Source organism: Lytechinus variegatus, chromosome 13 (assembly GCF_018143015.1).
Source record: "Lytechinus variegatus isolate NC3 chromosome 13, Lvar_3.0, whole genome shotgun sequence".
NCBI lineage: Eukaryota > Metazoa > Echinodermata > Echinoidea > Temnopleuroida > Toxopneustidae > Lytechinus > Lytechinus variegatus.
In genome coordinates this window covers 822,535-839,496 of record NC_054752.1, presented here as the reverse complement: position 1 = coordinate 839,496, position 16,962 = coordinate 822,535, and the positions used below count along the sequence as shown (strand labels likewise).

The window sequence follows — 16,962 nt, the reverse complement described above, 5'->3', positions numbered from 1 at the left end:
ATAGCAGCCAACTGCCGATTATAAAGACCACATTTTTGTCTCACCTGCGGCGGCGTCAACATCAAATCTTAACCTAAGGTTAACTTTTTTAAATGACACCATAACTTAGAAAGTATATGTACCTAGTTCATGAAACTTGACCATAAGGTTAATCAAGTATTACTGAACTTCCTATTAGAGTTTCATGTCACATGACCAAGGTCAAAGGTCATTTAGGGTCAATGAACTTAGACCATGTTGGGAATCAACATCAAAATCTTAACCTGAGGATAAGTTTTTGAAATGTCATCATAACTTAGAAAATATATGGACCTAGTTCATTAAACTTGGACATAAGGTTAATCAAGTATCATGAAACGTCCTGCATGAGTTTCATGTCACATGACCAAGTTCAAAGGTCATTTAGGGTCAATAAACTTTGGCCGATTTTGGGGTATCTGTTGAATTACAATCAAAACCTTAAAAGTTTTTGGATCTGATTCATGAAACTTGGACATAATAGTAATCACTGAACATCAAGTTTCAGGTCACATGATTAAGGTCAAATGTCATTTAGGGTCAATGAACTTTGGCCGAATTGGGGGTATTTATTGAATTACCATCATTACTTTGAAAGTATGTTGGTCTAGTTCATAAAACTTGGACATAAGAGTAATCAAGTATCACTGAACATCCTGTGCCCATTTTAGGTCACATGACCAAGGTCAAAGGTCAATGAACTTTGGCCATAATGGGGGGAACTTTGCAAGTTTATTGATCTGACTTTTGAAACTTGGACATATGAGTAATCAAATATCACTGAATATCTTGTGCAAGTTTCAGGTCACATGATCAAGGTCAAAGGTCAAGGGTCAAGGGTTATGTAAGGTCAATGAATTTTGGCCACATTGGGGGTATTTGTTGAATTACCATCCTACATGTATCTCTGTAAGTGTATTGGGCTACATGTACATGTAGTTCATAAAAACGTGGAAATAAGAGTAACCACGCATCACTGAACATCTTGTGCGAGTTATAGCAGTTTTCAAAGTCAGCACTGCTGCTATGTTGAATCGCGTGATGCAGGTGAGACGGCCAGAGGCATTCCACTTGTTGTGTTTTTCTTCTATCTAAACAGGTTTGACTGCACTTCAATTTGCTACACAATGTGATGATTTAAAGTACCAAAATTAATTGTTTTGCCTCTTAAAGCATTTTAGTTTGTTTTTTTAAGCTAATTTATGATCTGCATTAACTTTATTTTGACTGGGGTATTTCAGACCAACATACACTGTATACTGGGGGGGGGGTTGATTTGACCCCAACCCCTCAGATCTCGGTTGTGATACATGTAGTGCGACCGCAAAAATTTGTTTGCACATAGAGCCGGATATAAACTTCAAGACTGTATAGTAAAATTTTCAAAAAATGAATTGCTTATATTTTTTATCAAATAATTATGCAAATAAGCAAATGAAATTTGCCCTAATTTTGTTTTTTTTTGTCTATGTTTCTGCCTTTAACTCAATTCTCAATTCAATTTCAATTTATTTCATTCATAAAAACACAAATATGCAGTAATAAACAAAAATATCAAAATAAGAATGTGGAGACAGCTTAGAAGAACCAAGTCTTATACAGTGCTGCCACCAAAATGCAAGCGCAAACACATTTTAAAATGAACATTTTAACATAATAACTAGAAAATAAAGATGATAAATTATTGATATTCCAAGACAAACCCTACACGATACTTGAACAAACAAAGCCTGATAATCTTATAAGTAATATTTTTGTTTAAATAATCGTTTGAAAGAATTGAGTGTTACATTTAATTTAATGTCATCAGGTAATGCATTCCAAATGTTAGGACCCTTAAAGAATATAGAATTGATACCAATATTGGTTCTCTCAAATGGCAAGTGAAAATCTAATGGCTTTCGCATATTATACAAGTAAAAATCAGAATTCAATTTGAAAAATGTTGAAAGACTAGATGGTATGATTTTATTAAAAACTAAAAACATGAAAACTGCAATATTAAAGTCATTCATATCAAAAATATTCATTAACTTCAATTCTTTGAAAATTGGTTTAGAATGGGCAAGATAATTGGCATGAAAAAAGTCTAAATCAATGCAATTTAAAAATGATGTTAAACCATAAATGTTTTTCTTTAAACTTCTACTATTTATATGCAAACATGAAAATCTATTTTTGAAATTAATAAAAGACTCGCAATCTTTTAGACATGTGTTGAATTCCTTTGGCAAATAATAGTTTTGATTGGGGCCATTAAAAGAATCACTACCATCAATTTGAGACAACAACAACAATTCATTTATCCTTGATAAATCAATATCTTGTAAACATTGTTGATAAAAAATGTAGTCAGGCATGTAAGTTAAAAAAACATAAAAAACAACAAAACGAACAACAAATATAAATGAGTTAACACATATACAATTACCAATATAGTTGGGAGGTAAAAAACAACCGAAACCAAACCACCGGGAATCTGTTCAAAATATTGTTTTTTCTAGAACAATTTATATCAAAATGTTTAAGTATATTCGAATAAATACAATTGAAGAGTCAATTCGAGTTAAAAACAAACAAGTAATGAAACAAAAAACTCAGTCTCATTCAGCAAGAAGCAATCAGATTACAGTTTGTTCAGATCTTTTTGTCTTCTGATTAGTTGTCTGTCAAGTTTTCCGCTCTCATTTTTGACGATGGCAAAGTAGTAGAATGCTAATTTTTGGTGAACATATATATATTTACATATGTATCTCATTGTCTTATGTTTTTCTTTGTTTTTCAAACCTTTGTTTTTATATTTTCTTTTTCGATGAAAGTGAAAATAATCATACATTTTATGATTTCTATTGAAAAACACAATTTGCATTGACTTTATACACGTAATCATGTTTTTGAGCAATCTTAGGACCGACATGCACTTACAAAATATTGCGTAATTTCAGAACTGCGTAACAGTAATAAGTTGGTAAGTGGCGCAGTAAAAAAAATTGTGCGGCGGCGTAGCGGCGAAATTTGTCGAGGGGGGGTCAAATTGACAGTGTTGTTCAGTTCCCTCCATTAAAGTGAAGAGAAAAATACTATAAGTCTCTTGAAGGTTATATTAGATTTGGTGATGAAAGTTTTTATTTGATTGCTATTAAAAAAATATGCACAAATGCTTGGGTTGTAAGCAAGTAAACCAGAAGACCAAGAGTTTTTTAATCCTCTCTGAGGGACATTGTAATGAGGAAAACACTAGTGCACCAAATGAGATTCAGGGCAAGTTCAAGAAAATGTCACCCTAAATTTTGTCTTTATTGTAAGAAGTTATCTTTGGTTTGGTAAGAAAGCCCAAATGTTAAGATTTTAAAAATTTCAGTAAGAAAAATTTGATGATATGCATATTTATGCTAATTTGGGGCACCTACATGTACATGTAATTTGCGTAATTGTTAAAATGGGCATTAAGTATGGGACAATTATAAAACTCATAGAAAATAAAACAAAACTTCTGGTGGGAAATGGACCCCCTAACATCTTATTACTTTTTTGGGGAAAAAGTGTTGTCATCTACTAGTAATTGATTATGCAAATTACATGTAGGTCTTGTTCAAGGATGGAATGTCCCATACGTAGCATTTTGAGGATGTTTTTTTAAGTTATTTCTCATAATACAATACTTGTATTGTTGCATCTCTGGGAAGTTCTAATTTATGAAGTATGAAAATGTTATACTACAAAAAGTTTCAAAAATAGAGTTTACTTTTTAATTAAAAGTTAATTTAAGAGTTGTTACGTATGGGATATACGTGTTGGACATACATGTATACACACAATGTCAATGGGGAGATTTGTGTACAAAGTGAATGGAGAAAAACAAATTTCAAGAGTGCTCTAAAAAGTGATTGTTTACCTTTTCTTTAGTTTTTAAAGACTGATTTGTTATGAATACTGATTAATGAAAACAATTATGCGATTAATGGTGAGAATGGAAAAAAAAAAAAACAAAAAAACAACAGAAATACATAAGAAATTCATGAAACCATGAAAAACAAGAAAAAAATGTTGAAATGGCCAATTTCCTTTTCAGTCATTTCAAATATTTCTCAATAGAACTTTTTAAAAGAAGACACTCTTTTGTTATTTCCATATTTGAAATTATTTCAATTTTTTGAATTATGGGGAAAATTGTGTACGTTCTCTATGGGGACAAAATGCCCCATATGTAACATGTCATTAATTTGTTTAATTAGAGTCTGCAATTAGAGGTATTTGGCTTATGACATGAAACTTGCCTTAGATATACTAGTTTATTGTGACTTCTATCACACTAAGTTACCAGTTGTCAAATGAAATACTTTCAGAGAATTCTCAACTTAATTTTTTTTTTATTGTCTTTTTCCTGCGTCCCATATGTAACGGCACCCCTTTTTTTTTCTCTAAAAGGTCAAGGTCATATACTGTCACCATTTTTTGCATGATTATTTTTCTCCTAAATGTCTACCATCATGTATGTATTCAAACTACATGTAATCAAAGTCATTTAACACCGTTTTTCAGGTCATTAAAGCCTCTGAAATGTCCCACGCACGCAAATTCTTGGACTTGCCCTTCAATCCATATTCTGCTTTACTGACTAAAACTCAGTACGCCTCAAAGTGTGGAAAGCTACAGTGTATGATTTACATGTACTTTATGACCACTCAACAATCAATTGAAATAAATTGACATTCATCCCAAAGAATTTGTTTGAGTGGTGTACAATGATGTACATGTAGGAGTATCGTTACAGTAACTTTGCAGTTTGAATGCATGTTTGTTGTTTTAATGAAACACATATTGAGATGAAGTTCGGCTTAATGAATAAGCTTTGTTATTCATGCGCTTCACCTTGTAATGCCTGAATTAGATAAATATACAAGTGATGCATTTATTAAAAACTTCTAAGAAGGTTGTTTCATTTCAATGGCTTCAAAACAGCCAGTAGCAAACCATTGTATTTGTTTTGTGTGGTTTATAGGAGGATATTAAATGACTTGTCATCTGATGTTCCTGGAGTACCAAAGATTGAAGAAGAACCAGCAGGAAGTGATGAATCTGAGGGGACACAGAGTATCATTGTATCTGGAGGAACAGCTATTCAAAACCTACCAACTGGTTAGTATAGGCATTAGTCATTACATTTATTTAAAAAAAAATGGACTTTTAATAATCGGGTGCTTGCAGTTATCCAGCAGGGATATAATTTATCATTTTCTTGATCGTTTCCAGCGCTGAACACAATTTCAATGAAGTGTGGAAAATACAAGGGCATTTCATGGATGTTTCATTTCATCCACTTTGGGGGAGGTTTTTTTACCCCCCCCCCCCTTCTCTCAAGCTGCTGTTTACTAGAGTTTTAAAAATAATTTTCCAAATAAACATGATGACTCTGTCCTACAGGTAGTACTTGGTCACCAATGTCTTTTATGTACTATGCAGGTTTTTTTAGGAGTGGAAATGGTTAATAGGGGAAGTTACATGTACATGTACATCAATTAGTGTGATGGTCTCTTTATGTCTTTACCTGGTAATTTAATGTGTAAAAACTAGAGTTTTATTTATTGTATATTCTGTGGCCTACAATGACTTGGAATGTTGACCTACACTTAATACCACTTACACACTTGAATAAAAATTGACTTTGCAGGGCATGACATTCATTTTTTTTTTTCAGAACAGAATTGAATAAATAAATTTTCATTGACAAATGGAATACTGTATATACATGTAGAAGATGTTTTTGAGGTAGGATACAGGTTGAACTATTAAAAGAAAAGGGAATCAAGTCCATACTGATATCAGATAATTATTTGACATTGGCGCTGCCATCAGCCCCTGATCACGTGATAAGATGATCGTAGATCCTCAGGGGGGGAGGGGGGTTAAACTAAATCTCAGGGATCAATATACCCCTTGACAATTTACGCAAGTAAAACACAATTTACATTTCTATGAGGTATTAATAGGTACACTCTCAATGGCTTCATGTGTGGGTCTTTTTACCGACCACGCTTGATGGTTGTGTCTAGTTTTAGTATTAATGCTATGTTGATGGTATTTGAGGTATTATTATCAATCCGTGTCCATTATCCAGGCCGTGATACACGTGTGATTGGTGCATGACCAGAGATCCCTTGCTTGGTGTGCCTGATTTCCTCTCTTTTTATATCTTTGTCATACTGGTCTGATTCTTAGGGAGTACCGTGCCTTTTTTCCTTGAATTAAAAAAAAAATTCGAGGGCAATTTTTTTCTGATAATATAAGGATTTTGATTAAAGAGTTTCTGAGATGTCGGGTCAAGTCTTGTATTCAGTATATATATACATGAGAATGTTGATTTCATTATTTTTTTAATGTTCATTAGTTTCATTTTATTTCTTTATTTCTCTTTCATTTCCTCATTGTGGCTGTCTTCTTTCTTTTCTTTTACCAAATACTTCTCCTTTTCTCATTTCTTATTACTACACTTCATTGATTAAAATTATTCATTTTCTTTTCCTCTTTATTTCTCTTCCTCTTTTTTTTTCTTTCATTCTCTCTAATTTTTTTCTGTTCTTTCTTTCCTTCTTTCCTTTTTCTTCCTGTCTTTCTTTCTTTCTTTCTTTCCTTCCTTCTTTCTTCCCTTTTATCCCACACAATTTAAGGCAAAAAATTATTGGAACAAGACTGTATAATGCGCTATACAAAAACTGTTCTATTTTATTGTTTTTTCCTTCCTTCCATTTCTTCTTGTCTTTTCTTTTCTCTACTCTCACTCTTCTCTCTCTGTGAAATGATTATTATTTTTTGTCCTTTGACATGTGAAATAGGGGGGGGGGGGCAAGTAGACCTCAGATATACAATGTAGATTTGGTATTAAAAGACTTAAAATCTCCTTTAACCATTACATTATACCCTTTTTTACTTTGATATGAAGGAGCAGCAACAATCCAGATAGCAAACCCTGCTGGTGACGGTGTCCAAGGTATCCAGACATTAACAATGACCAGTGCTGGTGGGTCAGGAATTGTCCAGTCCATTCAGACCCAAGATGGTCAACAGTTCTTTGTGCCAGCTGCTACGGGTGAGTACCGTGAGTACAAACAATAGCTTTATCTATTTTTATACATGCCATGTCATGCATCCTAGGATTTGTGGACTGTTAAAACCTTGTATTATAAATTTAATTTGAAGGCAGCTTTGAAAAAGCCTTAGCTATTTTAGAATTCTGACATATTAAGTGGCAACATTCTTCTTCTTAGAAATCTTCTGGAATTAGGAGACTGTTTTCAGACAATACTGAGGTTACCACTATTCTCATAATTCTAACATACTTATCACTTTTTTTAGCTTTATTCAAAACTGTAATATATTTTGAGATACAAGGTTTCAACAGCCCATCAACACTCATATCAAAACACACCTTTCATTAGCCAATAGAATCATGTTAGTCTCTTGAATGATGAATAGGTTTCTCCAGCCTCTGTCATGATATAAGATTGAAATATCATGACAGGAGCTGGAGAAACTTACCTTGTGCTTTTTTTTTTCTTTCTCCTTTTTATTATCTTACCTGCATAGCAGAGTGATACTATAGGTGCCGCTTTTCCGATGGCGGCGTCAACACCAAATCTTAACCGAAGGTTAAGTTTTTGAAAAGACAGCATAACTTAGAAAGTTAGTTCAGCAGAACTTAGAAATTTGACCCCCCCCCCCCCCCGGTTAATAAGGGTTAAGAGATGCACTGCATTTCACACCAAGACCTGTACAGTTTGTGGACCTAATTATCATTCAGGTATATACATGTAGCTGATACATATACAGACCTCACTATTCAGAATAATGCATATGTTGATTGTACTTGTTGTATTAGTTTACCAATGACTTTTAATACAGAATCATGGCTTATCCGGAGGGTACTCCATTGATTTTTATCCAACTGTCTCCTGAGACATTCTCTGTTGTTTAGTTCAAGAGTGTACATGTGCATGGAGGAGTAAACACTGATTTTTCTCCAGCAGAATAGTATTTAATAGTAATATATTTTTTTAATCCAGTTTAGACCCTGAATAAATCTCTCTTTCCCTCTGTTTTACTCTATTTGATACACCTTCATCCTTCCTTTCAACCTTCACAACATCCTTACTTCTCACATACCCCCCCCCCAAACAAAAGAAACAAAATGAAATTTTAGAAACTATTTATTTGTTTCCTTGAAGACTGTGTCACACATGGGAGATGAATCAAAAAGTTTAATGTCCAATTCATACCCCCTTCCCCCCAAAAATGATGATATTAAGAATGGTGAAATATAAAGATTGGAAAAATAAAAATAATTATAATAATTTCAATAAAAAAAGAAGCAAAAACGTTAAAGTAGTTTCTTTTGCCTATTTCACCCCCCCCCCTCAAGTAGTAATCATAACTAACTAGCAAACATCAAATAGTGTTAAGTGTACTATATGTATAAATGTTTGTATTGTTGTACATGTACTTATTATTAAATTAATAAGTACATAAATAGATAAGTTAAATTAGATTATGATTGCAATACTACATGTAATTATCATGAATTAGTAAAAATTATAGATTTTGGGTACCATTCTGAAGACTTTTATATTGTGAAAGTTTGAGTGAAGTTCATGTAGTCTATAGTATATGCAGAAATAATGCTTGATCATCACCTTTGTTTGTTATTATTTGAACAGCTGTGAACATTGCCCGTCTTGGTGAAGTGCAAGCATACCAGATTAGACCCGCTACATCATTACCTCAAGGTGTGGTCATGACTGCACCATCTAACCTACAACAACAACAAGTGATGGTAGAAGAGGCTGGAAGAAAACGAGAACTCAGACTTATGAAAAACAGGTATATTATTATTGCTCACAAGTCCTTGGCTTATATCACATGAAATGTCATTGGGTAGTATACATATAAACCAGGCTTTGAGTAAGTATAACAGGATTTATTTGTCCAAGGTTGGACTGGCATTACTATTTTTCCAGTACAACTGAGGATGAATAATTCCCTCTATACTTTCAAAATAAAAGGCCTGGTATATTTGTTTTATTTTCTACATGTAAATTTAAAAAGAACAACAGATCTGATAATCTAGTTCTTCAATATTTAATTCATCTTTATCTGAACCAAAACATAGATTAATGCACTTAGTGACCTACTCTTCCTGAAGCTGTGCGCTCAGTGGAACGCAGATTTGTGCCTGCGCTTGAGAGATTGCACAATCTGTGACATGAATGATGGTGCACTATGCCATCATTGACATCATGGAATAGTAATTTTTCTTCAGTGTTTGTTTCATTTTAAACATCATCGTAAAATAGCGAGAATATGTTTGGTCACATGATGCGATTTAAACCAATCAGCAAACTCGCATTTGGTTGTTTTAGAGATATTCATACACACCATGAAAAGTGTGTAAAATTGTGCCGTGTAACATCTTACCTTGAAAATGCCCCCAGCTAGGTTTACATGTAGGTAGGAACCTTTAGGATGTGAAAGCCAATGTTGTATGCCTAGTCTGGATACTCTTATTGGATTGCTCACCAGGGAGTGGAGCGAGTTTCCTGATTCATACATTGGTTTCTGTCATTGGATTGTGTGTAACTGAGAAAGGTCTACCTCCTTCCTCAGTAAATTCTACCCGACTAGTGAATATTGCAATCATACAACTTTTTATCTTTGTGAATTCTAGGGAAGCAGCTAAAGAGTGTAGACGGAAGAAGAAAGAATATATCAAGTGTCTTGAGAACAGAGTGGCCGTCTTAGAAAACCAGAACAAAACATTAATAGAGGAACTCAAATCACTCAAAGAGTTATACTGTCATAAATCAGATTAAGGTAAGAAGATATTAGATCATTGTTTACTGTAGGAATTAGAATAATCAACAGTTGTAGTTTTTGGTTGATATCCCCCAAAATATTTATACAGGCAACACTCAATGAAGTAGTAAACAGTGTTGATTCCCATGGGCTATATACAGGAAGCACCGAGACTTTATTGTAGAGTCAAAAGGGGTCTAAGCTTTCGATCCTAGCAGAATCTTCTTCGCAGGCAAAATGACAAACATATACATGTAAAGTAGAACAACCATAATATAGACCACAGACATTCAACAGCAACACTAGAAACAAGGAGACAAAAGGGACATTAGTGAGAAGAGATGACCAATCAGGTTAATGAAGGGGATGAAAGAAAAGGAGTAGGCAGACACAAAGGAAAGTTAGTGTAAGAAAGGCCAACGAAAGACCTCAAGCCGAGAGGGATTAAGATATGAGGCAGGCAACATCAAACAGGATCTGGAACAAAACAGTGATAGAGGGTATGAGGAAGAGATGTATAGCTCAGCTCCAATTTTTCCTCTTATTCAGGCGATATAAGAATTATTATATATTTAATTTTTTTCTCTCCCTTCATCTCTTAGATTTACCACTTATTTGTTTTGCTTATTTTCATGTTTACTATGTTTTTTTTCTTAATACACCCCCTTTCTCATACAGCATCAGCTTCTTTATTTGCTTTTACCCTTTTAGGCAATTTGCTTCCCTTCCATATATACAGGTCTTTTTTTATACTGTATAGTCTTCTGTTTTTTCCCCTCACACCCAGTGGATTACAATATCAGTTACACCATTTCATATATTTTTTGTCCTTTTTGGATATATTCATATACTTTTATACTTACAGATTTATTTTTACACTTACTTTCTTCTCTAGTTTGTTTAATGCTAAAGATATGTCTTTTGCACATTATCAGTTGTTCCCCATTCTTTCCCTTTTTCCCCACTCTTATGCACCAGTTTATAATGCCTTTCTTTGTTACCTGTTTGACCCACCTCTCACTAATTCTCTTGTTATTCATCTCTTCCTCATACCCTCTATCACTATTTTGTTCAAGATCCTGTTTGATGTTGCCTGCCTCATATCTTAATCCCTCTCGGCTTGAGGTCTTTCTTTGGCCTTACTTACACTAACTTCCCTTTGTGTCTGCCTACTCCTTTTCTTTCATCCCCTTCATCAACCTGATTGGTCATCTCGTCTCACCAATGCCCCCTTGTTTCTAGTGTTGCTGTTAAATGTCTTTGGTCTATATTATGGTTGTTCCACTTTATATGTTTGTCATTTTGCCTCCGAAGAAGATTCTGCTAGGATCGAAAGGTTAGGCCCCTTTTGACTCTCTAATTTACTCTATTGGCTCTTTTTTTAGATAGGCAGTTTTCAGCAGCTTCTTTTTGCCATCTTTTTATTGTGTAAGATGACAAAAGAAGGATTATGTCTCTATTATAAAGTGAGATGATTACCACCTGTTCTATACATCCTGGTCTGAATCGGTCTTTAATGAAACTTGTTCATTCCTCATGGTTTGGGAAATGGAATGAGCCATAGATTCTTGCAGAATGACAATTAGCAGATGTATGAATGTGATCTCTTTGGATTTGTTACATTTACCTTTGGTTTTAGATGAGAGTGGAGAGAGGCCTGAGAGGTTTAACCTCATTTAAAAGAGAATAAAATCTTTGGAACAAGATAGCTTTTGTGTAAACAGAAAAATAAAAGAAACGGATCAATGAAGTTTGAGTAAAATCGGACAAATAATGAAAAAGTTATGAGCATTTGAATATTGCGATCACTAATGCTATGGAGATCCTCACATTGGCAATGCGACTAAGATGTGTGATGTCACTTGCGAACAACTTTCCCCCATTACTTACGTGTATATTTTACTTAAATTGCCTCTTATATCACATCTATCAGTAGATCATGTGTTCTTTCTATATGAGGGCACGTAATACAGATATTTAAAGAATACATCATGGATGAAGAGTTGATATCACCATAAGAAAATGCAGAAAGAGACATTTTGGGTGTATTTATAGTCCATCAAAGGAAAACTTGTTCACATGTGACATCACACATCCTTGTCGCATTTCCAACGGGAGGATCTCCATAGCATTAGTGATTGCAATATTCAAATGCTCATAACTTTTTCATTATTTTTCTGATTTTTCTCAAACTTTCTTTGTTCTTATAAGTTTGATTTTTCTGTTTTGACACAAGCCTACTTGTTCCAAAGGTTTCATTCCCGTCTTACTTTGTACAGGTGTTGCAAAATTCTTTTCTTTCATGTAAAAAGTGACAGAAGCCAGTCGATTAAAATATCGAAGAGTTTTATATCAAACTATATCTCATCTATGAAAAAATAGGAATTTTGTTGTAATCATTGAAGTGATCATGGAAAGATCTGAAAATATATTTTTGTTTCACCTCATGATTCTTCGTGATCATCCATGCATGACTGATAACTCTTTGGAACTAGGTAAAGAACATATTGAAGTCAATATAACATTCTCTTTCAATTCGTTATGAAAGGCTGGTTAGGAACTTTGGATTTACAGCATACATGTAGTTCACCATCTCCTTTTACAATGATTGATAAATATATTAAGTGCGAATCATTCCTTGGGATGCTGTATAAAGAAGGAAAACATAACAAATATTAATAACTGAATGAAAGCATGCACCTCAATCACAACACATTGTATTGAAGAGACAAATTTTCAGTAATAATGGAAACGTTTGACTATGAACAATTTGTTTATATTCGCCCCCTTTAGGTATGCTGGACATTGTGTCGGAGCTTATTTTGATGAACGCAAAGTGCCACAGAGAGTGCAAGATTGTGGAGTACTCTACGTGCACTATGTCAAGAACATGAAGTGTTCTGAAGGAGTTCACTGGTAATGTTACCTGCTGGAAGTGCTTCTCATCATCATGTATTGCCTTGTATTGCAATCATTGCACAATGCTCATTGCACAGCCACATGACAGGCAACAGAAGACAGACTGTGATCAATCAAATGATGATGCTTGGTTTTATTGTATATATGTATTTTTCTTTTTACTTGTAAAGGAAAAAGGATGTCTGATCGCTCATTTCTTGTGCACCTCGATGGAATAGCACTTTTTATAAAAGTTGTCAAGAAGTGTTATTGGTATATAATTGTTAGAGTGTCTATATTTTCATACTTGATTAAGACAATTTAAGGGGAAAGGATTGCGATCTTATCAATTGTACAAGAGCTAGTTTGACAGAGTCAAGTTGTTGAAATGAATTTATACATAATAATCAGCTGAATCTTCAACCTGGGTCATTTGAAATAATTGAATAGGAAAGCTTGCATTGATTTTATGACAGAAAAACAATGTAATATTTATTTACTTTACTTTGAAAATTGATTGTATCTAATAGTTAATTTCTTTTTAATATTTTCCAGGATTTTATGATAATTGGTATATATATACATGTAGTTGTTTTGGTAATCCCAAAGAACAACTTTATGGATTTTTTTTCCACATGAGATGTAAGGTACTGTGTAAAACATGCAATTTTATTGTTAGCGTTAGGAAAACTAATTTCTTTATGGTTAATCTGACTCCAATAAAAGACAAAGGCTTAGTGGAATTCGAAGATTCCCATGTTTTATTTTCATGTTTGTGTGAATTTTCTTCCAAAATGAGGTCAATTATTAAGTTTAATATTGTAGGATACTCCTTCTGTATTACACCATTAGCTCTGAACCTGCTTTGAACTTGACATGGTTCAAACAAGGAATTTCAACATGCATGTGTATTTAATATAATTTATATTAAGCATAAGCATAAAAAACCTAGTTATTCATTTACTATTTCTTGCCATCATAAACAAATTGTTAGAAGTTGATCTGATAGCTGAAACAATTAAAAACTCTTGCACACAGTTTTAAAGTAAAATGCCCATATCCTTGTTTGTGTACTATTTTTTTTCATTGATAACACAAGTAAGCTTTTTAATACTATATACAGTACCAGCAAATTTGTGCCTTTTCTGAGGAACAAGTTTTCTTCATTTCAGAGGATAGAGAATACACAGCCTTACATCAATCCTGTAACTATAAGACTACAGTGTATTTCAGTAATACCCTCCTCCATTCAATTTTCCTCTCTTCTGTATTTTGTTGAAGTTACAGGGTAATACTTTACTGAATTGAATGTGTATTTTCTCAGCCTATATGAGTACTGTCATTTTAAGATGAGACCTACGTAAGCCCAGAGAATTTATAGCATTTATAGATGTCAAAAGAAAATCTATGTAAATTGAAAATTTTTATAAAACTGTGACAATGCCACTTGTTTGTTTTTTAAACTTATTTGCTGTTTATTTTTGTCTCAGCAGCAGAGAGCCATTCAGGCTCGAATACACAAAGGTGGTTTTGAAATGGACGCCTGTTGCCTTGATTGAGTACGCTATTTATTCACGAGTCCACCTGTTATAAATCAATTCAACACAGTGGACAGGCCTTCATGGCTGCCTATATTTATTCTCATTCTCAATACAGGAATCAAAGGGCTGGATTCATAAAGAGTTTCTGAATTAAGGAGTGATATCTCCAGTAGCATACACCATCTGAGCATGAAATGTGATGATCCATCTTATAACACACGCAATTGGAAATTTAAAAAAGTCACACTTTAGTCAAGTGAGTAAATTATAGTGTCAATGAAGAAAAAAATTACAGACAGCACTCTTCATGAAATGCTCCTTTGATTGACATGTGGAACTTGGGTTTTGAAATATAACATTTTAGAAATTAGGTTTTGAAATATAATATTTAGACATCACTCACTTTGAATAAAAGCCCTTTTGCCAGATGTGTGTTTATATGATGCTATGGGAGGCATTGGTAAAGCAATGGTAGTAAAAACAATAGGGCTTTATGTCCTAGCAAAATCTAACATCCACTCTGGACACAGAAGATATAACACAAGATAGAAAGAAGGAAAGTAGTTTGACATAGTAATAACGTTTGGTTCCACTGTAGGCAACTCGTATTATTTGACATCTAAATTTGAATTTAAATTCAAATTAATTCTTAACAGAAAAGATACAGTCATTACATGATTATAGAGCTAAAAAGAAATTCGAAGGGTTAATTTTGGTTTTTATAAGCAAATGAAATCTTAAAGCACGATGGTATTGTAATAGATATCAAAATGTGGTTGTAATATAATGAACAACTGAATTTATTTTTCCCTCTTTATTTTTATATGTACATAATATATACACACTGGGCCCAAAACAAAGATTTGAAATTGATAATTGGGTTGATTTTTATGATTGACTGTATCAATATCAGTTCCAAGATATAGGCCCTGGTCTGCCTTGAAGTAAATATTGTTGAGTAAAAAAAAAGACTGGTTGTAGTTTCTCTCACTTGTTGTTGTACATATTTCATATCTTAAAGTGATGAGAAACTACAAGACTGGTGCTTGCTGGGCAAGTGGTCTTTCAAGATGAAAGACAATCTAGAGAGGCAGATTTTTTTTTTCCAGGTATGTTACGTCATAAACTGTTGAATTTAGACTTTCCAAGCCGTTTGAATTTTCTCAAATTGGTATTTTTCTGGTGTCTTACACTGGATGTATGTGTTCAGAGATGTGTACTTTTCCTACTTCTATGTTTGAATTCTTGTGATTTGTTAACACCATGATCTAGTTGTAGATTGTATTTGTAAACAATTGAAATGTATAAGAATTAATATAACAGAAGGATACATGTATGTTTCTATATGGAATTCAATTCTAAAGTTTCATCTTGAAATTGTTCCTAATTATATAAAACAATGTGTTGTGAGAATTTTATTTGTAATCAATTTTGATTTTCTTATGATTTGAATTATTTGAAACTTTCAGATGACTATGTTTCATAAAGCTTGTGAATGTTGATTGCTTTGAGGTTACAGATATCCTTGCATTTGATTGGTTGTGTGAAGCTGAATTCTAGGTCTGTAGCCATTCTTATTGATAGACAAGTTTTATGAAATAGGTTGTCTTACTCACTTGCAACACAATCATAGTTGTGATTCACTTTCACAAACTTGCAAATTGTATTTGGTCATATCAATGATGTTCATATCGGTCTTTTGATTAAAGATATATAAATGTAGTTGGAGTGAACAGTGATTTTATGAGAAAACCTGTACAACCAATTTTGATTATCACTGTATCATCATATACAGTTAAACCAGGGAAGTTGGAGTTAGAACTTAACTTTGTGGAGTTAGAACTTAAGATTTCACAAAGTTAAGTTCCAACTCCAACTTCCCTCCAAGTCCAACTTTTGATCTAATTTATTAAAAAAAATCACACAGAAGACCGTCAACATAGATCAGCACAAGTGGGGCAATGTATTACTACAGATATTGGATAAAAACTCCAACATTGATCTGGAATGCCAAGATTAGTTTGCTAATTTCTCAGCAATTACCGGTACACATTTTTTTTTTACAGTCGGATTCTTTACAACCTCAGTTTGAAATCATTACCACAAATGGCACTTATGACTAATCACAAAGGTTCATGTGGCATTATTGAGTTTGTATAAGTATTGGTTTTTTTTTATATACTTGTTTTGTATACTTGTTCACCATACTGTGAGGCTATTTATGTGGTGGTTCCCATGTGTTAACCCTAAAAAGACTGGGCTAAGAAAACGACGGGGGGGAGGGGTGATTCGGCCATCGACCGTACAATCTTGATGAACATTGGCATGTGCATTACCCATGGCATAATTTACAAAACTGTAATATCAAATCCTAAATAAATCTTTTTGCTGCTCCATTACTATCACATTTCTCTCCCTTTCATCCCCCTACAATTAATGCCAGTGTAGGGATCAAGTTTTAATTATGTATTCCTTACTCTTTGTCCATGTTTCTATAATTTGAAATTGTAGATTTTTTTTCTAAATGGAGTTCTACAAGTGTCTTGAAGTATACTGTGTTAAAAGTTCTGTCAATTGTCACTTGCAATTTGCTATTGTACTTCTGCATGTACATTGTATATATGGCATGCTTTCCATTAAATTGGAATATTTCAACAAA

At 33.4% G+C, this 16,962-nt stretch overlaps 1 protein-coding gene across 4 annotated transcripts in view; it reads left to right on the top strand.

Annotated features, from left to right (window-relative positions):
- LOC121426592 (cAMP-responsive element modulator-like) overlaps positions 1–16,962 on the top strand; it is a 47,363-nt gene extending 30,401 nt beyond the window's left edge. For 3 of the 4 annotated variants that reach the window (XM_041622949.1, XM_041622946.1, XM_041622948.1), the window contains 5 exons: positions 5,021–5,157; positions 6,959–7,114; positions 8,730–8,892; positions 9,737–9,882; positions 12,658–16,962. In XM_041622949.1, coding sequence (XP_041478883.1) covers positions 5,021–5,157; positions 6,959–7,114; positions 8,730–8,892; positions 9,737–9,881 — 601 coding nt within the window. In that variant the 3' untranslated portion in view covers position 9,882; positions 12,658–16,962. The remainder of the gene's footprint in view (positions 1–5,020; positions 5,158–6,958; positions 7,115–8,729; positions 8,893–9,736; positions 9,883–12,657) is intronic. The other variant, XM_041622947.1, reaches the window with a different exon arrangement.